Below are 24414 nucleotides of genomic sequence, written 5' to 3' on the forward strand. Positions count from 1 at the left end.
CACGAGAAGGGGGCTGAGATGATTCCATCCTGCAAGATCATCAGGGGAGGGGAGGCTGCCCCTTCCCAAAGGGTCAGGCGGGACTGGTAGGGGCTGGGCAGGGAACCTCTGCTCTGACTGGTGGGGAAGCTGTGCCACCTCAGGCAACTTAATCAACCTCTCCAGGCTGAGGAAAATCATAAAAATGCCTGCTCTACTGGTCTCAGTGAACTGTCGTGATGTCCCGTTGTGAATGAGCTTTGTAAAATGTGAAGGGCACTTAAAGGTGAAAGTATAAAAGCATGAGCGCTAGAACCTCCTAGACCAGTGGTCCCCAAATACGACTGTACCCTACAATCTCTGGAGAAGCTTTTTTTTTAAGTGTTGTTCCTGGACTCCATCCTAGATTAGTGGTTCAAACTGGAGAAGGGAGAAGGTGTTAAGACAGCAAAGGGGGCAGAAAACAGTACTTTTAAAATAAAGCTTCTAGGGTGATTCAGGCTTCCCTGGTGGCCCAGAAGGTAAAGAATCTGCCTGCAATGCGGGAGACCTGGGTTTGGTCCCTGGGTTGGGAAGATCCCCTGGAGGAGGGCATGGCAACCCACTCCAGTATTCTTGCCTGGAGAATCTCCATGGACAGAGGAGCCTGGTGGGCTACAGTCAATGGGGTCACAAAGAGTTGGACACGACTGAAGTTACTAACACTTCAGGGTGATTCTGAAGCGCTGGAAAGGTGGGGACCCACCACCTCAGATCTCCTCAGGTTTCCTGAAGACAGTCACGTGGCACACTCGTCTTAGAGAAGCAGACCCTCGGCTTCTCCCAGACCTCCAGCATCAGGGTTTCTGGGAGGCCGAGTGGTCTCTGCATTGAACACCATGATGAGGCAGCCCGGACCGTCACTCTGTGATGAGTCTGTGATCCCGTCTTCCTTACAGGGTGAACAGTCACACCTGCGGGCATCACCTTGCTCTGGGCAGAGCCACTCGGGGAGGGGACGTGCCCTCTTCAGGGAATACAAACAGATGTGCTTTGGGGATGAGGTCACATAGACAGCACTCCCCACCCCATTCCTGCTCCACTGGAGTGATAGCCCAATTCTAACATGACGAATTTCCCAGCCATAGAGGCTGAGATGAGTCATCCTTAACGAATAACACCAAATAACTGCGTTTCATTGTTTTGTCAACAGATATCCAGGCTTTTCTGCCCCATACTCTCTCTGTTGGCTCTGCTCCATTCCTAAGATTACACTGATGTGCAGACACACATCAATCCCACTAAACACACAAATGCCAGGGTGAAGAGGATTCAAGGATTTAAGGAGCCAGGAACTCACACCAGGCAACCGTGTTATTTGGGAGCACAACTAGTGTAGAAATAAATGATGTAGATGACCTGAGGACCGGATAGAGACTTGGGGACTGTTCCCCATCTCACAGGGAAGTTAAGAGCAAGGATGCTACAGCCAGAATTCTTGGACCGTGAGACTTGGACCAGCGGCTCCTCTGGGGTGGAGACTCTCACAGTGCTGCTGGGAAAGCAAACAAGTCAGTGCAGGCGAAACTCTTAGAAATGTGGCCGCACCTGCCACGCTGGTGAAGTGTCTCCTGCTCTCTTAATTACTGTTGTTTCTGTTATTGTTTTATGATAGGTGAGGAAACTGAGGTATAGAAAATAATTTGCTCAATTTATCTACGCTACTTGACTCTTAGAGGAATACAACCTAAGGAGAGAGTCATAAATGTGAACACATATGTAGAGGAAAAATGTCCACTGTAGCATCATTTAGAACAAAAAGTTAGAAAACAACTGGAATGACCCACAGTAAGTGGTAGGTTACCAAAATGATGGTGCATCTATGTGATAGTTGCATGAGAAAATTAGAGACAAAATATGGAGCTTTTTTTAAAAAATGAAATACAAAATGGGTCTCAACAGAGAGAGATGCAGAGACAGAGCTGGTCTGGAATAAAAACCAGCAAAATACCAACACTGAAAGTCTCTGGTTATGGGACTGTGGGAACTTTCATTTTCTTCCTTATGCTTTTCTGAGTTGCACTAATTTTCCATAATGAGCAGATATGACTTTTAAAGTCAGTAAATAAAACGTTTGTTTCAAGCTGTTGGCTCAAAGTCAAACAGTGTGGTCGGAGCCCACATGGGCTTTCTCTATCTCTGGCCAGACCTCTGCTGCTTGTCAGGCTGCACCAGCAGTAGGAAGCGAGGCAAAATGGGATAAGGATGATGCACAAACACCAAAAAGCACCAGGACCTGGGAGCCGGGCAGGACTGGGAGCCGGCTCAACAGGGACCCAGGTCCTGAAGTGCAGCCCCAGCTCCCGGGACTGAGCTGGAAGGGCAGAGCTGGACAGACCTTCCTATCAGAGAAACTGCACAGCTCAGTGGGAACATCCCAGCAAACAGTCTGACACCTGCCCTCGGGGTTACTCAGAAACAGAAGGAGTCAGCTTCTACTTTGAAGACACCAAAGAGCTATACCTACTTGGCTTTGTCTTTTCTACAGGTTCCCTCTGCAAGTGGGGAGCCAGAGACCCAGAGGATACTAGGTCAGCATCTCTGCTGGTCTCTATTCCTTGCTTCTCCTTAACAAAGAAGTGTCTCTCCACGCCCATGTCTTTCCAGTCATAAAGCCAAGGTTCAGACACAGACAACACCGAGGAATGCTTATTTTGCTACTCGGAGATTTAAAAGACCTGGAAATCACTTAATGACTAAGAAAGACTTCATCCAAGAAAACAGGAAGGAAGGGAGGGAAGGAGGAAAGATGGAGAGGAGGGGGGAGGAGGGAAGATGGAGAGAGAGGGACAGTAACTGAGAAGCAGAGGGAAGAGATTTATCATACTTGGTATCACATAAAAAGCTATGACCACTTTCAAGACTTTGCTATAATCAGCTCAGTATATTTTTTAAGTGTTAAGTTCTGATCTTTGTAAAATAAGAGACTGGAGTAGAAAACCTCTGAAACTGAATGATTCTATGTAAAGTTGGAATTGTAAGTTAACACTCATTCACTCTTTAAAAGATCACTCTAGTGGCAAAAGTCAAGCAATAAAGTTGGCCAAGTGATCAAGAGAACCAGCTGTACATTTAATGAATAGGCTTGAGCGCCCACAGAATTTTCCAGCGAAAGCTCAAAAATTGTCTAATGCAACCACCTCACTGTACAGATGAACACACTGGGACAGAATCATACGGATAGTTAATCCCCGCCCAGTGCCAAGCAGGCGACTTGCTCAGGGTCACGGCAAGCCACTGACAGACCCAGAATTAAATGTGATTCCCACTTTCCCCTCAGTCCACTTGTTCTGACTCTTGGTGGATTTAAAGATGAAACCATCAGGTATCAGAAGCTCCTCCTCATGGTCCAAGATGTCCAGAAGAGGAGCCGAGACAAAGGCAACAGCAGGTCAAGAGCAACCACACCCTCTCCTTTTGTCTCTAAGCACAGAAGGAACTTCCCCAGTGGCTCAGCGGTAAAGAATCTGCCTGCAATTCAGGAGACCCAGGAGGCTTGGGTATGACCCCTGGGTCGGGAAGATTCCCTGGAGAAGGAAATGACAACACACTCCAGTATTCTTGCCTGGAGAATCCCATGGACAGAGGAGACTGGCGGGCTACAGTCCATGGGGTCACAAAGAGTCAGTCACGACTGAAGCGACTTAGCACATATGCGTGAAATTTCTGATTCGGTTAATAACATGCATGGAAATCAAACCGCTAGCACCATAAGGCAACCTTGAAATCAGTCATCCATTGGCGAAGTGTATCTGAAGTGTGGCCACTTGTAAGCAAAGCAGAACATAAACTTCACCTCTAATGAAGAATAACGCTTACAGTTGTTTTTCTCAAGGACTTCTACTTAAGAGAAAGGTCACCAGCGGAAGGAATGTCTCCTTTCACATTATTCAGACCCTTATCAACTCACTGATTCTGTAAGCCTCTGCACAAACTTAAGAGGAGTGTGGAAAACTTGAAGAGGGTTGCTAAGGAGGTCCACAATGATCCACTTGAGAAGCCCTTTTTTAAGGGCTGAGGTTTCACAGACTCAAATCCACTGCCAGGAGTTTCTGATCTCTTTGAGTTTCTCAAAATGTATTAATATTCCTTGGATTACAGGGTTTTTTTGTGGGACATGAATAGAAGTTCCCTCCAAAAAGAGGTAGAGCTTCTGCAGTTAAAAAAAATACTTTGAACAGCACTGACTTGAGAAGTGAAATAGCTTTACTTATTGCAGGACTTCTCAGAGGCTTTAATCTTCTGCACATATGCCTTCTGTATCTCTCAGAGGCAGTGCTTGTTTTCTTTTTTATTTTTTTTTTAATTTGTTTGGCTGGGTCGGGTCTTAGTTGTCGCACTTGTGATCTTCCTTGTTTTGTGCAGGATCTTTTGTTTCGGCCCACAGACGCTCCAGTTGCTTCTCATGGGTGCTGGAGCACATGGGCTCAGTAGTTGTGGTGTGCAGGCTTAGCTGTCCCTCAGCACATGGAATCTTAGTTCTCTGACCAGGGACCGAACTTGCATTCCCTGCATCACAAGGCAGATTCTTAACCACTAGGACCATCATTTCTGAAACGGACATCATGCCCAGAGGTTCTGTTTCCGTGGGAATATTGGACAGGTGCTCTGCAGATCACCTTGAGGAGCTGACAGAAGGAGCTATTCTAGGTAATATGGTCAGCTGAGTATACACTGCAGCAGAAGAAAAAACACTAGGAAGTTAAGGTACCACAGGCGATGTGTAACTGACATAGGAGGAAAGTCCCGACCACTAAGGCTGTGAAGCCCAAACACATGTCCTTGAAGGGGTGTAGGATACGGATTCTCATTGGGGAAGTCTCAGAAGAGGCCTGAGGGACTTTCCTGGTGGTCCAGTGGCTAAGACTCTGGGCTCCCAATACAGGGGGCCTGGGTTCAATCCCTGGTCAGGGAACTAGATCCCATGTGCCACAACTAAGACCAGGTGCAACCAAATAAATAAGTAAATATTAAAAAAAAAGAAGAAGAAGAATAGGCCTGGGATAATTAGGAACTTACTCAAATGCAGGGAAGCGTACTGGACTCCCTGACTTCTGAAGCCTCTTCTTGTCAATTATTCCATGTCATTTTGTCTTATTCTCTACATATTTACCATTAAGTGAGTTCAACCGACTTCCATGCAAATGAAACACGTTGCTGAAATGCTGCGTATAAAGAAATACGTTCTCTGTAAACTGAATCATATTTTTCACCCGTTTGTGTTGTAATTTCAAAGAACGTCGACCTCAAACACATAATGAAAGGCACAACAATGAGCTGCTGGGCACCCCAGGTAGCACCCTACCTGGGCCCAGAAGCCAAGCAGGTAACCAACTGAGCCCCAGATCTGTCTACATTCACTTACTCACATGCTCAGTTAATTCCTAAGTGAGCTGGAAGCTCTCACTGCTCCCAGGGATATGTTGCCTCATTGCTTACGTTCTTTTTAAAGGGATTTACTAGAATCCTTGGATACTCTCTTCTGCTGGCATTTTTAGCCTGGAAGTAGTTTTCAAGTCGAAAAGGGCATTAAACCCCTTTCCATGAGTCTCCTCTGTGACAACCAAGTCTCTGATGATTGAATAGGCGGATCATGGTCAGCAAATCGAAATCTGCAAAGTGAGAGAAACTATTATATATACTTATATCTTCCAAAAGATTAATTTATGAGAGCTCCGAGTGGTTTCCACCATTCCAAAAGGTTGGGCAGTTTTCAGATGCTTGCCGATTGAGGCCTCAACACCCCACTGAACCAGGGAAAGAAAAGACAGACCGTGGAAATAATACTGCTCTCTGATTGGATGCTTGCCAGGCCATGTGACACACCTGGGTCAGCTCTGCCTCATTACATTCCACCAGCCACCATGAGGGATATTTTTACAGGGAAGAAAAGGCTCAGAGAGGTTCCCAGCACCCCCAAGGCCACACAGCGGCAGAGCCAGAGGGTGGCAGCACTGGACGCCAACTCCCGGATTGGCTGAGATCACGTCTCCCGACTCATTTTACAGAGAAACTAGGGGCTCAGGACTGTGTCCTCAAATCTCCCATCCTGCCTCTCCTGACACGGCCACAGGCATGGAAAATGCAATGCTGCCAGGTGGCGCAGTTGTAAAGAATCCGCCTGCCAATGCAGGATACCCAAGAGATGTGGGTTTGATCCCTGAATCAGGAAGGTTCCCTGGAGGAGGAAATGGCAACCCACCAGGAGCCTGGTGGGCTGCAGTCCATGGGGTCACAAAGAGTTAGACAGCACTGAGTGACCGAACTCGTACACGTCGGAATACTCGCAGATTCAGCACCTAGAGTCAAAATGCGGTAAGAAAGACATGAAAATGGTAAGAGTCACTTCAAGTTCCCATTTTTGAAGATGCATTTTGAAAAATATCCCTTGCTTCTGCCAACAACTAGAAAGGCTCTTTCTTTCTCAAATCTTTCTAATATGAGAGTATTCCTTTACCTACCATTGGAGAAAGGAAATTAGGATGGTATTCATAGGAAGTGTGCCACGAACTAGTCAAGGTTCCTTTTTCTATAGACCAGATATCCTCATGTAAGTTTAGCTATATTGTGATTTTTTTAGGTGTGAAAAGGCCCCCTACTATTGAAAACACCTCTGATAGAAAGTGAATCTATTATTTTTATGCACGCGCATGCACGCACACTCACACGACAAAAACAGCAACTTTTTATAAGTGCACCTATTGGAAAAAGTGAGGCAGAGAAGTATTAAGATGGAAGGCCTGTGATGGATTTCCTTTAAGTCCAACCTGATTTCATTTTTTCCACACCCTGGAAACAGCAGATATTTGGTGGGAGGGGGATGGAAGGAAGGGTTATAGAATTCTTTTCAACTTGGGTTTTCTGCAGTGAAAGCTGTCCCTGGTAAGGGATGACCTCACCTCTCTTGGAATCTGGAGGATTTTGAGCTGATTGCAGCTCAAATTGCTTTTGAGACTTTCCATTTGAATTCTAGCCCTGAAATATCGCAATGAAATTGCCCGTAAAGCACTGAAAAAAGAGAGACTTTCTTATCTGCCTCCCAAGGCGATATGTTGGACATGGATCCAATTCTACAATGATTTAACTTTCGGCCAGTAAATCACACAAACACAAGAGTTCCCCTGGGAGCCGAAACTCACTGGGAATAATCTCAGAAGGACAAAAAGGGGTCTGGGGCTGACAGCAGGGTCATGATGTCCCAGACAGCCGACAAATGCAGAGCCCGGGCTGAGAGCCAGTGATGACCCAAGAAAGCCATATGGTGCCACTTTAGGAACACCCTCTCTCAATTATCTCCCACTTCCAGCCAGCAGGCATGGGGGACACCTAGTTATCTGACATCAGAGATGCAGGAGGTTATCCTCAAATGGGAAATATCCCAACACCACAGTTTGCCTTTTTCTCATTCTAGTCATTTTAGATGGAAATCCTTCATTGCTTCACACCCGACCATCTCCCTGCCTGTGTAATTGAACAGAGCATGTAACTTAGGGTGTTCTTTTTTTCCTCAAATTGAATGATCTTATTGCAATAATTCTAGGCTTCCCTGGTGGCTCAGATGGTAAGGAATCTGCCTGCAATGCAGGAGACCTGGGTTTGATCCCTGAGTTGGGAAGATTCCCCGGGGAAGAAAATGGCTACCCACTCTAGTATTCTGGCCTAGAGAATTCCATGGACAGAGGAGCCTGGTGGGCTACAGTCCATGGAGTTGCAAAGAGTCAGACATGACTGAGTGATTAACATTGCAATAATTCTAACATTGGGTGCTGAGAACCTACACAAGGGTGATGGCAGAGAGCCCCAGGGGGTGATGCGGTGTTATGCTTGCACATTAACTCAGCACATTCTTGGTTGCAGGGAGGTCCCTGCTCCCCTGCAGCCACACCTCTCATCTGGAGCTGTGACTGTCTCCTTCCCAGCTGCCAGCCCTCACCTCCGCTCCCTCCCACGGTCTGTGTCTGACAACTACCCTCCTCCCACCTCCATCCAACAGTCCGCTGTGACTCAGTCCAACACAATCCCACAGGAAGTCTTCCAAGACCAGCCACACAAGCTAGCGTCCACAGGTCACCAGATGGAGGAGGCTGGGGCACCATGGTTCAGTCTCTGATGTCAGCCCGGGGTGCAGATGCACGCGTAGGGAGAGGCCTTCCTTTGGTGAGAAGCCCAATGCTACAGGCACAGTGCTTCCATGGGCACCGAGCAAGAGCGCCCAGCCCGGGGCCTCCCTGGTGGTCCAGTGACTAAGGCTCCACACTCCCAATGCAGGGGGCCTGGGTTCAATCCCTGGTCAGGGAATTAGATCCCACATGCCTCAACTCAAGACCCTGCATGCTGCAACAAAAACTGAAGATCCTGCGTGCCATAACTAAGACACAGTGCAGCCAAATAAATAATAACTAATTTTTTTAAAAGGGCTCACTCTGCCCTTCTGAAGCATCGACTGTGTTCAGTGCTTCTGATCAACATTAGAAAACTGAAACACAAGCCCAAGGAGACCAGACCTATTATTTTTCAGGAGAAAACAAAAATCCAAGTCTGCATGCGAACTCTTTCAACATTTCTTCTGTTTTGTTTATTTTTTCTATTCTTTCCACCTTTACTGAGACATAACTGTCATGTCTGGTATTTCTTAGTGCCCAATCATCTCTGATTTAGGACATGTGGTCAGGAGTAGCTGTGAAATCTCAGGTTAGGCACTTTGTGATAGCTGTTTGGAATTCTGCACATACGTAAAACCATATACCAGGGCAGTTCAGATGCAGAAAGAAAAAATAAAGAGTAAAGTAAAATACCAAAAAGATCTTCATGACCCAGATAACCACGATGGTATGATCACTCCCCTAGAGCCAGACATCATGGAATGCAAAGTCAAGTGGGCCTTAGGAAGCATCACTATGAACAAAGCTAGTGGAGGTGATGGAATTCCAGTTGAACTATTTCAAATCCTCAAAGATGATGCTGTGAAAGTGCTGCACTCAATATGCCAGCAAATTTGGAAAACTCAGTAGTGGTCACAGGACTGGAAAAGATCAGTTTTCATTCCAATCCCAAAGAAAGGCAATGTCACAGAATGTTCAAACTACTGCACAATTGCGCTAATCTTATATGCTAGCAAAGCAATGCTCAAAATTCTCCAAGCCAGGCTTCAACAGCATGTGAACTTCCAGATGGTCAAGCTGGATTTAGAAAAGGCAGAGGAACCAGAGATCAAATTGCCAACATCCCCTGGATCATCAAAAAGGCAAAAGAGTTCCAGAAAAACATCTACTTCTGCTTTATTGACTATGCCAAAGCCTTTGACTGTGAGGATCACAACAAACTGTGGAAAATTCTTAAAGAGATGGGAACATCAAACCATCTTACCTGCCTCCTGAGAAATCTGTTTGCAGGTTAAGAAGCAACAGAACTGGACATGGAACAACAGACTGGTTCCAAATTGGGAAAGGAGTACATCAGGGTTGTATATTGTCACCCTGCTTATTTAACTTATATGCAGAGTACATCATGAGAAATGCTGGACTGGATGAAGCACAAGCTGGAATCAAGATTGCCGGGAGAAATATCAATAACATCAGATATGCAGATGACACCATCCTTATGGCAGAAAGTAAAGAAGAACTAAAGAGCCTCTTGATGAAAGTGAAAGAGGAGAGTGAAATAGCTGGCTTAAAACTCAACATTTAAAAAACAAAGATCATGGCATCCGGTCCCATCACTTCATGGCAAACAGATGGGGAAACAATGGAAACAGTGAGAGACTTTATTTTGGGGGGTTCCAAAATCACTGCAGATGATGACTGCAGCCATGAAATTAAAAGACACTTGCTCCTTGGAAGAAAAGCTATGATCAACCTAGACAGCATCAGTTCAGTTCAGTTGCTCAGTTGTGTCCGACTCTTTGTGACCCCATGAACCGCAGCACGCCAGGCCTCCCTGTCCATCACCGACTCCTGGAATCCACCCAAACCCATGTCCATTGAGTCGGTGATGCCGTCCAACCATCTCATCCTCTGCCATTCCCTTCTCCTCCTGCCCTCAATCTTTCCCAACATCAGGGTCTTTTCCAATGAGTCAGCTCTTCACATCAGGTGGCCAAAGTATTGGAGTTTCAGCTTCAACATCAGTCCTTCCAATGAACACCCAGGACTGATCTCCTTTAGGATGGACTGGTTGGATCTCCTTGCAGTACTAGGGACTCTCAAGAGTCTTCTCCAACACCACAGTTCAAAAGCATCAATTCTTCGGTGCTCAGCTTTCTTTATAGTCCAACTCTCACATCCATACATGACCACTGGAAAAACCACAGCCTTGACTAGACGAACCTTTGTTGGCAAAGTAATGTCTCTGCTGTTTAATATGCTGTCTAGGTTGTCATAACTTTCCTTTGAAGGGGTAAGCGTCTTTTAATTTCATGGCTTCAGTCACCATCTGCAGTGATTTTGGAGCCCAGAAAAATAAAGCCAGCCACTGCTTCTACTGTTCCCCCATCTATTTCCCATGATGTGATGGGACCGGATGCCATGATCTTCGTTTTCTGAATGTTGAACATTAAGCCAACTTTTTCATTCTCCTCTTTCACTTTCATCAAAAGGCTCTTTAGTTCTTCTTTACTTTCTGCCATAAGGGTGGTGTCATCTGCATTTCTGAGGTTATTGATATTTCTCCCGGCAATCTTGATTCCAGCTTGTGCTTCCTCCATCCCAGCGTTTCTCATGATGTACTCTGCATGGCAGAGACATTACTTTACTGACAAAGGTCCATCTAGTTAAAGCTATGGTTTTTCCAGTAGTCATGTATGGATGTGAGCATTGGACTATAAAGAAAGCTGAGTACCAAAGAATTAATACTTTTGAACTGTGCTGTTGGTGAAGACTCTTGAGAGTCCCTTGGACTGCAAGGAGATCAAACTAGTCCATCCTAAAGAAAATCAGTCCTGAATATTCATTGGAAGGACTGATGCTGAAGCTGAAACTCCAATATTCTGGCCACCTGATTCGAAGAACTGACTCATTGGGAAAGACCTTGATTCTAGGAAAGATTGAGGGCATTAGGAGAAGGGAGTGACAGAGGATGAGATGGTTGGATGGCACTACCAACTCGATGGACATGAATTTGAGCAAGCTCCAGGAACTGGTGATGGACAGGGAAGCCTGGCATACTGCAGTCCATGGGGTTGCAAAGAGTCAGACACAACTGAGCAACTGAACTGAACTGAAAGTAAAATAAAAATTAAGGTATGTACATGGGGAGCCCAGGTTCTAATTCACTCCCGGACTTCAGACAGGGACTTCCTGGCAGTTCAGTGGTTAAGATTTCACCTTCCAATGCAGCACGGTATGGGTACAATCCCTGGTCGGGGAACTGAGATCCCATATGCCATGAAGACAAAATACCAAAACATAAAACAGAAGCAATATTGTAACAAATTCAGTAAAGACTTTAAAAATTGTCTACATCCAAAAAAAAAAATCTTTTAAAAAGCAAAATAAAACAGAAAATGAATACCCTTCCAGATGAGTAGAGGGCAACTGCCTGAGGTCTGGGGGTGAATGAGAACCTGGGCTCACCACACACAAATGTATGAGCAGCTTCTGAAAAGCCTGACACATCCCCTACAGCAGAGAGCAAACCTCATGGGCCACACGATTTTTCCCAAGCACACCAGACTTTTCTCTTTTCCCAGGGATGCCAAATTGCCTTAAAGCAGCCGATGAGTGTCTGTCTGATTTATGACTCAGCTACCATGGCCTCTGGAAACTTCACTCTGTCTGACTCTGGTCCTGTGATTTTTGTTGTTTGTTCAGTCACTAAGCTGTATCTGACCCTTTGTGACCCCATGGACTGCAGCACGCCAGGCTTCTCTGTCCTTCACTATCTCCCTGAAGTTTGCTCAAACTCATGTCCATTGAATCGGTGACGCCATCTCATCCGCTGTCACTCCCTTCTCCTCCTGCCCTCAGTCTTTCCCAGCATCAGAGTCTTTTCCACTGGGTTGGCTCTTCACATCAGGTGGCCAAAGTATTGGAACTTCAGCTTCAGCATCAGTCCTTCCACTGAATATTCAGGGTTGATCTCCTTTAAGATTGGCTGCTTTGATCACCTTCCTATCCAAAGGACCCTCAAGAGTCTTCTCCAGCACTACAGTTCAAAAGAAACCATTCTTTGGTGCTCAGCCCTCTTTATGTTCCAATTCTCACATCTGTACATGACTACTGGAAAAACCATGGCTTTGACTATGAGGACCTTTGTTGGCAAGGTGATGTCTCTGCTCTTTAATTCACTGGGTCTAGGTTTGTCATAGCTTTTCTTCCAAGGAGCAAGCATCTTTTAATTTCTCTATATTAAATCAGGTTTTACGAGCAATTTATTTAAAGAGATTCTGCAATGAATCCTTTAGGAAAAGAGCCTTCTAGCTTAAAAGTTGCTATCCTGAGTCTATTTTTTATGCCGTATTTCATTTCAATGTTGGTTTCAGAGAACGAGACTGCAGTCAGCTGGGACTCCCCTTCTTTGAGGTATAGGTGGCTGGTCACTCTGGTGGCTGATCAGTGTCACTGAAGCCCCCTCGGCTGCCTGGCAGAGCGGGGAGCCAGGCTCTCCTGAGAGTGTGTGGCCTGGGAAATCCTTTCGCTTGCAACCTCGCAACAACCAGGTGGGGTGAGTGGAATTCGCTTCCTTATTTTGCAGATGGTAAACGGAAGCATGGAGAGGTTTAAACAAGGTGCAGCTAACAGACGATTCAGACCTAAGTTCTCTGACTCTGAAAGCAAGGAAGCCAAGAAGTTCTGCATTCAGGATGGGGAGGGCAATCCCACTTCCTGCCTGGGGCCAACTCCCCCACGGGATACTGCGGTGGCCTCAGGAATGAGCTAAGGATGTGTACAGCTGTCAGCCCTGAATTGAGACCCCCAAGCCAGCAGCTGCCCTTCAGTCACAGTGGAAGCAGACCAGAAAACCAAAGGAGTTGGGGGAGCAGCTTCTTTTGATTCCAGGGTCTCCTGTGTCCTCTGAAAGGAGGAAATTGCTCAGACACTCAATAATGTCCAACTCTTTGTGACCCCATGGACTGTATCCCAGCAGGCTCCTCTGCCCATGGGATTCTCCAGGCAAGAATACTGGAGTGGGTTGCGATGCCCTTCTCCAGGGGACCTCCCCAACCCAGGGATCGAACCCACATCTCCTGCGTCTCCAGCATTGGCAGGCAGATTCTTTACCACTAGCACCACCTGGGAAGCCCCTGAAAGGAGGAAAAAACAGTGGAAAACAACCAAGGAATGTCAGCAGGTACCCCACTGCAAAGCAGAAAGGACACAGTGGGACAAAAAAGACGCTGAGGGTGAGGACCAGGGAAGTGGAATTTTGAAAGCCACTAGAACTGTAGATGAAAACTCTGAGCCAGGGTCCAGCTTATGGGTTCTGTCCTGAGGGTCACCTGTGAGACCCTCCATTTGTCCCAAAGAAGAGGATTCAAAGGAAGTGTGCAAGGAAGGCGCTAGAAGAGAGCCACCCCCACCATTCCAGGCTGCTAACGCGTGAGGGGAGGAGAACAGTGATAGGGTGAGGAAAGACCCTCTAGAAAGATGCATAAGCAGTTCTGTGCCTTCAGAGCCCCAGAAGGAAAAGAGCATAGGAAGCCTGTGGATTTTCAGTCAAAAAGACAAACTGGCAAGTAAATAAAAGCCTATCGGGGACGTCCCTGGTGGTCCAGTGGTTAAGAATCTGCCTTGCGATGCAGGGGGCTCAGTTTCGATCTCTGGTCAGAGAACTGGGATCCTGCGTACTGCACAGTGAGGCCAACATTTTTTTTAAAAAAACAAAACTTAGGACTTCCCTGGTGGTCCAGTGGTTAAGATTCTGTGCTTGCAATGCAGGAGGAGCAGGTTTGACTCCTGGGTGCGGAACTAGGGATGCTTCGAGATGTGGCCAAACAAAAAGCTATGTGCACATTCAGGAACCATGATTCATCCTCTCTTCTTGCTGAATATCCATTGGACTTTTCCTGGGTTCTGCTCATCACATCTCACCTGAGGGCGGTGGACCACTCAGTAGCCAGGTACCCTTGAACTTGCCCACTGAGCCTCAACTGTCTTCTCTGACAAAGAGGAAAACAATGCCTAGCCTTCCCATTGCATTTGGTGGTTGAAGGATAACAGCATTGATGATAATATCAACCTCTGTATTGTGCTTGCTTACATCACATTGTGTATGTAATGTTACTTGGTGTTACATAAACAGGGTACTCATAACTCATCTAATCTTCAAAACAGCCCTGTGAGATTGGCCCCATTATTCCCCCATTTTATAAAGAAGGAAATTGAGGCACAGAAGGTTCCAGAACTTGGTTTACATCACCCAGCCGGTGAGCAGCAGAGGTGGGATCTGAACCCAGACAACTGGCTCCAGAGTCCAGGCTCCTAACCTCTGTTATGAGACATGATGTCTGAAAGCACTGAACTGAGATGCTTTCTTAAATAAAAGATGCCATTCTCTTCCCTGTTAGGACCACTCCCATGGGGCAGGATAAATTCCCAGATGGGGGTGCCGTCCCAGCCTCAGACCCACCACCCCACTGGCTGGGTGCCAGCCTCCTGGAGGAGCGGGAAGGCACAGCACTGGCCCCTCCTGGCTGCAGGACTGTCTGCCTATATTTTTTTTCAAAGCAAAATGTCTGCTGCCAAGAGAGGGGTTTGTCTGTCTCCTGGAGACAGCGGTTGTCAAGTCCTGGGAGCAAGCAAGCATGTCAAAAATAGCAGTGCCGTAGACAGCTCGGCTGCAGGCTCCTTGGAGATACTGGTTTCACTCTCGCCAAAGAGACAGGGTCTGTCTGCATCCCCTGCACCTGTGATGAAGGCCACTTAAGGCTCCAAGACGTTTTCTAGGGCCGGGCAAAGAGTGCCTGCTGAGTGTGTGACAGACGAAAGGAAAACCTTCTCCATAGCAACAAGGATGAGGTCAGAGCTGTGCTCAAATAAAAAAAAAAGTCATAGATAAACCATGATGAAAAAGAATACGAAAAAGAATGTCTATATATATGTATAACTGAATCACTTTGCTGTACAGCAAAAATTAACACACTGTAAATCAACTATACTTCAATAAAATAATTTTTTTAATTGTCATAAATTCCACCAGGGCTAGGCCCCTGATAGCTAACACTGATGGCCAAGGTGAGACCAATACGCATGGCCAAGGTGAGATACCAGTGTTGAGGTGTCTGCCTTTTTCTTTCTTGTTCTGAAACAAGCAGTCACTCATTCTGGAAAACCTTTCCAAGGTGCTTGCTGATAGATTTTCACCCCCTTCTTAGGGATGAGCACCAAGATAACTCACAAGGACCTACTTATAGCACAGGGAACTCTGCTCAATACTCCATAATGACCTATATGGGGAAAGAATCTTAAAAAATGAGTGGATATACATATAGGCATAGCTGAATCACTTTGCTGTACACCTGAAATTAATACAACACTGTAAATCAAGTAGTCTCTGATAATTTTTTTTTTTTAATATATGGAACAAAGACGTGGCGAGAACGCCTTTCTCTAGGAGTTCAGAGCAAAGGGAGGGGAAAGAAACCACCGTCTCCAGCCCCGCAGGGACCTCAGGCCCAGATCAGGAAAGTGGTTCGTCGCGAGACACGATAACACAGGAGCTAGGAGCCCATCTGTCTTCGTTTCCAGAAGCTTGCATCTAAAGGCTCTCTCTCGGGAGAAGCCCCAAGCTCCAGCCCGATTCTGCCCCAAGAGAGCCTCGCATCCTGGGGCAGCCCGGCATCAAATGGGAGCAAGAGAGGAAATCCTTCAGTTTAAAGAATGGGTTTCTTTTCCTTCCCTAAGTGACCCTGACAAGCTAGAATTAGATCAAACTTTGCTTCCCCTGGCAATAACTCACAGTCAGAACCAATCAGAGCTGGCCCGGCAGGTTCCAGCCAGATTGTCCTGGGAGGACCGCGTTCCTTGGAAATCTATCTTGGCATTTATGGAGAGACGCCGGGGGACAAAACATTGCCAAAAGTGAGGGCTCAGCCAGCCGAAAGAAAGCATGATAAATAGCAGGACTGGAAGGTGTCACGTAAGGAAAAGCACCAAGGGCGGGGAGGGGAAGGAAGGGATCAGTGAGGGGAAGGCAAGTGAGAGCAGAGAGCAACGATATCTGATGAGCACTCCAAGAGAAGGACCAGCTAAGGGAAGACCCTCACCCCCACCTTCTCCTGTTTTCTGGATGCACCATAGCCTGTGACACCCCATCAGTGGCTGGAGGGTGGGGAACAGACCAGGAGAATACCACCTTGGCCCCTATGTAATTTCTCAAGGAACTCTGAGTTTCCAGGGAAACAGAGATGAGGTGGACTTTTCTGCATTTGTTTGTGAGGTTTTTCCAGCAAAGAATCAACCACTTAGCTTTGGGCGGGCGGGGAGGAGGGCGGTGGCGGGCGGGGGGGCAAGTTCATTGTCTTTGTGCTGTCATGAGTCATGTCCAGCGTGCTTATCCTACTTCAAGACAAGCTGACCAGGCTCTGCATGGACCAGAAATGGCTTGGCCTGTCTTCAGAGCCCAAAGAAAGGAGCATGTCAGTCCCACAAAGGTCTCATTGTCAAAATTCAAAACAAAACAAACGGTTCCTAGCACTGGACGGAAGCAGCATGAAAGCTCTAAAATGTCCCCATGTGGCAGAGAAAAAAACTGTCATTCCTTCTTGAATATGCAATCTGATCCATCTTTAGAGAGGCTTAACTTCTAGATTTATAAAACCAAATCATCTCCCAAACAAGACATGAAACTCTGAGGTTATTAGCCTCATGTCACTTTAAAAAAAAAAAAAATTCAGTGACTTTTGTGAGTTAACTTATCAAGTACAACTGTCACTGCAATCCTCGTTTAGAAAATGTCCATTACCCTCATTGGAAAAGACCCTGATGTTGGGAAAGACTGAAAACAGAAGGAGAAGGGGGCAGTAGAGGATGAGATGGCTGGATGGCATCACTGACTCCATGGGCATGAGTTTGAACAAATTCCGGGAGACAGTGAAGTACAGGGAGGCCTGGCATGCTGCAGTTCATGGGGTTGCAAAAGGTCGGACACAACTGAGCAACTGAACAACAACCCTCCAAATACCTAATATCCTGATACACGTGGGACTCAGTCTACATGACCTCCAGCAAAGAGATGCACAGAGAAAAAGCCTCCTTATAGACTGGTTGGCGAATCTTAAGCCATCTTTCCAAGGAGAGTCGTCCCCTGTACTTCACACCACTGGGATTTATGAACTCTGCTTTTGTTCTGCTTTCAGGATATGAGAGAGACAGCTCTGAGAACCTTCAAGTGAATTCAGGGCATTCAGAAGGCCAGCCTTGAATTAAGGCTTTTTCTAGGTCAATTCCACTCTGTGCCTTCCTCCTACGCCCTCTTTTCTGTGTTTATTTCACTGTATCTATAGTGCATTGTCTGGAACCCTTCTGCAAGCTTCTCAAGGCTGGGGACCCAGAGTGAGCAGAGTCCAGTGCTACACAAGCAAAATATTGATCTGAAATATATGAGGTTCTCTTTCTTCTTTCCAACCCGCCTTCTCTATTTTCTCCTTGCAGATTCAGGAAATTTCATCAGAGATGTTTTCTAAACCGGGAGCAATCTCATCTTGCTCCAAAAACTCAGGACTCCGCCCCCAGAGGTGAGCACCCTAGGACAGGATGCAGTACGGAGATGGCAGGAAAAAGGAGAGTCCGCCAGCTGGAGAACAACCTTCTGAGCAAACACCCTAGGTCACAGCCATCCTCGGATCCAAAGAGTGAGCCCAGCTGAAATGGCCCAAGGTGCTCCCAGCCCCCGAGAAAGTGAGAGAAAGATGCACAAAGAAGGAAGAAGAGGTTCAAATGGCAGATGAGGGAAACCCAGAAAGGTGAGAAGAAAGAAAGGCAGCACAAGTGAGACTGTAGAGAAGAAGGAAGGGGGAAAATGCAGAGGAAAAAGGGGGGGGTGATTTAGAAGGGGGAGTGAAGGGAGATAGCAGTGTGCAAGCAGAAACAGAGGAGAGTAAAATAGATGGAGACAGAAACACATGGAAAGAAAGCGAGCAAGGAGGCTGCTGAGGAAAGACAGTCAAAGGCTTCATTCTCCCCAAATGCATGCTCTCCCGCCCCCTCTCTGCCCCTCCCCACTCCTGTTCTCATTTGACCTGAAAGACCGAGCCAGAACGAAATTCCCCAACAGCAGAACCTACCTCGTGTGCAAAGGCAGCCAGCTGTCCCCTTCTCTCCTGGGGCTTCTCAGGCAGGAGGAATCCCCCCACGTCTCAGCCAAGCCTAACATATCCAGGAAGACCTCTGGGAGCTTCTGCTGGCCCGAGTCAGGTGTAACAACGACCTGAACCCCTCTGCTGACAGCTGTGAAATCGCCACCCCAACTGTCACGGCCACACGGGGCACAGATTCCCTCGGCGTTCAGGAAGCAAAATCCACATCAAGAGGCTCAGAGTCAAAGGGGGTCACTTGGCGAAATCCATCAGAGGAAGTAGATCAGGTCACAGCCTCCCAGTTTGTCTTGGATGTCTTTAAGAAGAACCATCTATGAGGTCCCTCCCAGGAGCTAGACTTTTCCTTGGGAAGAAAGAGCATCATCTCTCTGTCTTAGAGCTGGGAGGCGCCAACATGAGTGCTCTGTGGTGCTATTACTGACTAAAACTAGTAGCAGCTGCCTCTTGAGAAGCTAGTCACCTCCAAGGCCATTTCGAAAGAGAGAATACGGTCTAACTGGCAGTTGCCTAGCATTCAAGTTTCTGAAGACTTGGGAGTGAGATGAGATAGCTCCAGTGATGAGCTGGGGAAACCAGGAAGAAAGGTCCAGATAGGAAGCTTTGGGGACCTGCTTCCCCCTCGTTTTCCAAAGGCCACACATCCCTGTCCCAGCCCTGCCAGCCCCTAAACAACATTATGTGAGAGGTATCCCCATTTCAGAAGCTGGGAATACATCGTCTCTAGTTCTCCCTGGCTGCCCAAATCAGAAGATAGAACAGTCTGGAAGGTTGCTACGGCAACCAGAATCCCCAGAGAGCCCAGCTCTTCATAAACCCTTTCCACTCGGGCATGCTCTGACTTGAAATGGTAAGGACGATGAAAACACACACACACCCATTCTGAGAAGGACACATCCGTGTTTCAACATTCACTCTCGACGTGAGCATCCCTTTTGCCTCTGGGTGGGCCTTCTCTTCCCCCCTCCCCCTGAACCGTCAGGAGTAATATTCCAGAACAGATGTGGAAAACTGGCACTTCATAGCCTCAGAGCAGGTGTCTGAATCATGAGCATTTTCTATTGCATTTCAGATTTGGAGAAGCCAAGCTCCCAATCAAGATGATGGTGCCTGGCCCTAAAAGGACACCACTGAACCGCTCCAAAGAGCATCTTCCTTGCTGAAGGGGAAGAAGAAAAGAATGAGGCCCAGTTCAAGAGGCGAGGGAAGGATTTAAAAAGCTAAGGACCCAGAATGGCCTGGACGTGGGCTTTGGACCTAAAGCGGGAACCCTGGGAGGAGGCTTTGCCTATGGGAGAGGGGGAAGCAGGGTAATGAACTAGAAATCATTACGGAAGTTCATACATTTGCATAGCATCGCCCCCAGGATCCCAGCTGAGTTCCTGGGCCATTCCCCAAGAAGTGGGGGTGGGGGAACAGACGTCAATGTTCCCATCAAATGGGTGGGGACACCGAGGCACAAAGAGGAACTGTGGCCCCCAAGTTACCCTGTAAAGTGCGGCAACATCCGGACACAGTGTCTCTCAAGAAAACCCTCAAGAGGCTGTACCTCGTAAGTTGGCTCTTCGAGAAAAGCTTTAAAAAAAAAAAAATTCTCATCAAGGAGTCTTAAAGCCTAGATTATAAAACTAAAAACACGTTAACAGTCCTTTCGGTTTCTGAACTGCACCCAGGAGAGCTCAGAACAGTACATCACAGTTTATCAAGGCAGCAAATGAATGGCAGTGCAAAGAGGAGAAAGAGGGGATGTGGGCAGGTGGCACAGGAAGAGCAGTTCAGTTCACGATGGGAGAAGATGGCTCAGACCAGGTGGGGGCACCACCGGGCATTTCCCCGGTGACAGCCAGCGGCTGCGGCTCCAGGGCTGGAGCAGGAGAATGTTTACCTGACTCAGCAAAAACAAAAAACAAAACACCTCTACCAGTGAGGCTGTCGGCAAAAGAACAATGCTTCTTCCTTACTCTAAACTGCCTATCTCATTGCCCGCAAAATGCAAACAGAAACCCACGCTAGCATCCAATGTGTGCTTTTACCTGGCGGCAGATTTAAGCTGGAGTTTGCGTTAGCAAGTCTCCAGCTGCAAACCTTAGTCAGATTCCCAGGAAGAAGGATGGAGGGCTAGAGAGGGCTGGGGGAAGTGAGGGAAAGGAATTTGCTGTCAGCAACAAGACTCCTTCACCGCTCTGAGATGGCACTGCCTAAGGGACACTGCTTCTCTAAGAAGCAGTCAGGCCAGGTGCTTGGTTCCATTTGGCCATTTCTCGCGGCTCTGTGGTTCCCCTTTGTCAGTTCCTCCACACAGGAAGGCACTTGAACAGACAGAGTATTTGGCTCTGAGGAGGAGAAGCCTTCCTGGAAGCCAGAGAGAGTCAGGGGAATCAGAGTCGGGAGAGCTAAGTAGAGACCAGAGATCGGCGTCTACCATGCCAGGTCACCCTAGAAGAATCCATCGGCCCTTTTGGTCCAGGACTGACCTCTCACATCCTCCAAATGGCCAAGTGTCATCATAGTCTCTCTAATTGCATCCAAGATTAGAGACAGATAACATATGTTCAGGCTGTGCAACTGAAGGCTCTCCTAAGGCTTCTCTGCAGAATGACCAGCTGACCTTACAGGGCACTGGAGGAAAACAACAGGATGAGTACTGTTTCTGTCCACCGGCTTCGGCTCGTTAGCACATGGCCAAAAGCTAAGACGGGAGGTGCATGCCCCAAAGCCAAAGATGCTAAGGAGAAACAAGACCCAGGTATTCCTGGTTTCCAGCCTGTTGACGTCACTCTTCCTAGAGACATCACAAGTCCCAAACGTGAAAAATCAGAGTCTCGAGGGAAGGTCAGATGGAAATCTCGTCCACGTGACATAAGATGGGCACGAATGGGTGGCACCATTAGAATTTCAAAAATGTCACTTAGATGGAGAAACCTGGGATGCTGCAGGGGTCAAGTGACAAGGCTGACAGTCCAGGTGTGTGGTCCTGGCGCCAACCACTGGGTGTGAGGGAGGGAGTCAGGAGATCACCTGGAGCTGGGATGTGAGTGGTGGAGGATGAGAAGGGTCCCTAAGGGAGGGTGTGTTTGGTGTCTTCCTTCCGTGCAGGCGCTGCCCGCATCCGTCAAACCTCAGTGAGCATCCTTTTCTCTGCATACCCTCGATGTGGAGTGGGAAGGTAGCTGGGTCTCCGCTCCCGGGTGGCCTCCGAGAATTCAGGTTTGCCAAGTCCACTGTCGGCTGCCTTCAGGTCTGGGGCAGGCTGCCCACACGTGACGTGGGTATACTGGCCTTGCTCCTCCTGCTCCGTCTCCCGGTGGTAGAAGTAGTTGAAGTTGGAGACGATGACCGGCACGGGCAGGGCGATGGTGAGGACCCCGGCGATGGCACACAGCGAGCCCACGATCTTGCCCCCCACCGTCATGGGGTACATGTCCCCATAGCCTACGGTGGTCATGGTGACCACCGCCCACCAGAAGGCATCTGGGATGCTGGGAAAGAGCGAATCGTCGTCGTCGGCCTCCGCGAAGTAGACGGCGCTGGAGAAGAGGATGACCCCGATGAAGAGGAAGAAGATGAGCAGGCCCAGTTCCCGCATGGAGGCCTGCAGCGTCTTACCCAGGATCTGCAGCCCCTTGGAGTGGCGGGACAGCTTGAAGATGCGGAACACGCGGACCAGGCGGATCACTCTGAGGATGGCCAGGGACATGGCCTGCTGCCCGTTCTGGCCGCCCCCTCCACTGGCCGACTGCTGCTCCTGCTGCTGCACCAGCTCGGTGCCCAGGGTGATGAAGTAGGGGAAGATGGCCACCAGGTCGATGATGTTCATGATGTTCCGGAAGAAGGCTGGCTTGCTGGGGCAGGCAGAGAAGCGCACCAGCAGCTCGAAGGTGAACCAGACGATGCATAGCGTCTCCACCAGAAAGAAGGGGTCGGTGAAGAAGGAGCCCCCGAGAGTACTTAATGAGGATGAGCCCCCTGCCACCATTCCCCCGGGGGCGATGCCAGGATGGAAGGTATAGGAATCACCTTCATCCTCCTCTTCCTCCTGACTGCCTCTGGATACTGGGGAGACGCCGCCACCGTTGCTTCCACCTCGAACGTCTGCACGAAACTGGGGCAGCGTCTCCAGGCAGAAGATGACGATGGAGATAAGGATGACCAGGACGGAGACGATGGCGATGCCCCGGGCGGGCCCCGAGCTCTCTGGGTACTCGAAGAGCAGCCACACCTGGCGCTGGAAGGGCTGGGAGGGCAGCGGCTTCTCATCCACGCCACCCTCGGGCAGGCAGCCCTCATCCTCGCGGAAGGCCGCCAGGGCCTCGTCCCCCAGCTGGTAGAAGCGGATCTCCTCCAGGAAGATGTCCAGCGGCACGTTGACCGGCCGGCGCAGCCGACCCCCCGACTGGTAGTAGTAGAGGATGGCGTCGAAGCTGGGCCGGTTGCGATCGAAGAAGTACTCGTTCCTCAGCGGGTCGAAGAAGCGGACGCGGCGGCCGGGGTCCCCCAGGAGCGTGTCCGGGAACAGCGACAGGGTGCGCAGCTGCGTCTCGAAGCGCAGCCCCGAGATGTTGATGACCAGCCGCTCGCTACTACAGCAGCCGCCGCCACCGCCGCCGGCCTCCGGGAAGTCTCCCGCATCCTGTTGCTCGCCCTCTGGCCCGCGGACCTCCCCCGGCGCCGCCAGCGTCAGAGATTTCTCCGATCGCATGTCCACTCCGCGGTGCGCTCCCCGTCGCTAGGACGGCGCCCACGACACGACCCCTACCCGGGCGCCGCGGCGCCTCCCAGCTCTCGGCGGCGCCCTCTTTGCAGGGTGGGGCTCGCGGTCCCAGCCGGCGGCGGGTCCCTGAGTCCCGAAGCCCTGGTCTCTGCCGGGCTAGGTCTGGGGAGGCGACTGGGGCGTGGAGGGTTCGCCCCGAGCCTCCAGGTATCCGCGCCGGATGCCAGATGGAGCTTGGAGTACCTGGAACCGCAGCCTGGCGCGTGTGCAGCTGGACGCCCGAAAAAGACGCTTGGCTTGGCCCCTCTCGCCCCGCCCCTGACTGGGCTCCGCGACGCGGGGGTCCGCCCTGGGTGTCAGCACGTCCCAGCTCCCGCGGCTCCGGACCCGTGCCCCAGATGCGCCTCCCACCGACTCGGCCAAGACTCCCGGCGGGGCTCGGCCTCCGCCCAACGGCCACCGCGCTTTCCGCTGGCCAAGGTCGCCGTTCCCGGCGCCACGGCCGACACCGCCTCCCTCCGAGCCGAGCCGCCGGTCTGCTAGAGGGGCCTTGGGGCCGCCCCGGGGGCCGGGGCGCTCGGACCCACCTCCCCAGCGCTCAAGCCTTCGCTGCCGCCGCCGCAGCTGCAGCGGCTCGGCTCTCCGCTCTGCCCTTCCTTCCCAACACACTCTCTCCAAGTGACGTGGCAGGCCCCGCCTGCTGCCCCCTCCCACACCACTCCCGCATGACACCCCTCGCCCGGCCAGGGGCTGCGCGAGCCCGGGCGCGGCGAGCAGAGGCACCCTCGCCTCTCCGGCAGCCTTTCCCGCGCTCTCCTGGCACGCCTCTCCCTTCCGCGCGTCCGCATCCACGGCCCTCTGAACAGGCGCTTACCCCCCTGCCACACCCCCCCACCCCCGCAGTCCGCTTCTGCCTTTTCGGTTTGCGGAGTTGACCTGCGCAGTGCATTTCATCAGTAAGAGAACACCCCGCCCCGCCACCTGGCGCAGAGCTCGGTGCCTCCACTCACCCCGAAACTGGATGACAAAAAAAAAAAAAATCAAATCATATTTTCTCCTTCTGAATTTACAAAGACCCATTTGCCAGTTTCTCCGATCTCTACTTAAAAAATAAAGGAAGCGCGTTTTGATGTCCTGAGAGTTCCCGATTTAAACTGTACTTGAGTGTCCGCAGAGAATCCCATGGGTCTTTTTGCAAACCCAGTTGGGCGAGGCTGCCCTTCTCCTAGGATTGCAAAGTGATAGCCCAGAAGAGAGTGGGAGGTCACCTGTTGCCTTTCCCAACAGAGATTTTCCAAGGGAGCTTGGACAGCAGTCCCAGGGAAAAAAGAAGCAGAAGATGGTGGCATTTCACAGGTAGCATAATCTAAGGAAGTATTATACATCCTGGAATTCATAAGCTCCCAGCCTCCCTGGGAACGAATCTGGAGGGTCT

At 49.4% G+C, this 24414-nt stretch overlaps 1 protein-coding gene across 3 annotated transcripts in view; it reads right to left on the minus strand.

Moving 5' to 3' along the window:
- KCNA6 (potassium voltage-gated channel subfamily A member 6) overlaps positions 1-24018 on the minus strand; it is a 37882-nt gene extending 13864 nt beyond the window's left edge. For 2 of the 3 annotated variants that reach the window (XM_081593792.1, XM_081593793.1), the window contains exon 1: positions 18239-24018. In XM_081593792.1, coding sequence (XP_081449918.1) covers positions 21381-22967 — 1587 coding nt within the window. In that variant the 5' untranslated portion in view covers positions 22968-24018 and the 3' untranslated portion in view covers positions 18239-21380. Of the gene's footprint in view, positions 1-4206; positions 5631-18238 lie in introns of those variants that run through there. The other variant, XM_081593794.1, reaches the window with a different exon arrangement.
- Positions 24019-24414: the final 396 nt, after the last annotated feature.

Source organism: Giraffa tippelskirchi, chromosome 4 (assembly GCF_054371585.1).
Source record: "Giraffa tippelskirchi isolate mGirTip1 chromosome 4, T2T-mGirTip1v1.2.pri, whole genome shotgun sequence".
Lineage (NCBI taxonomy): Eukaryota > Metazoa > Chordata > Mammalia > Artiodactyla > Giraffidae > Giraffa > Giraffa tippelskirchi.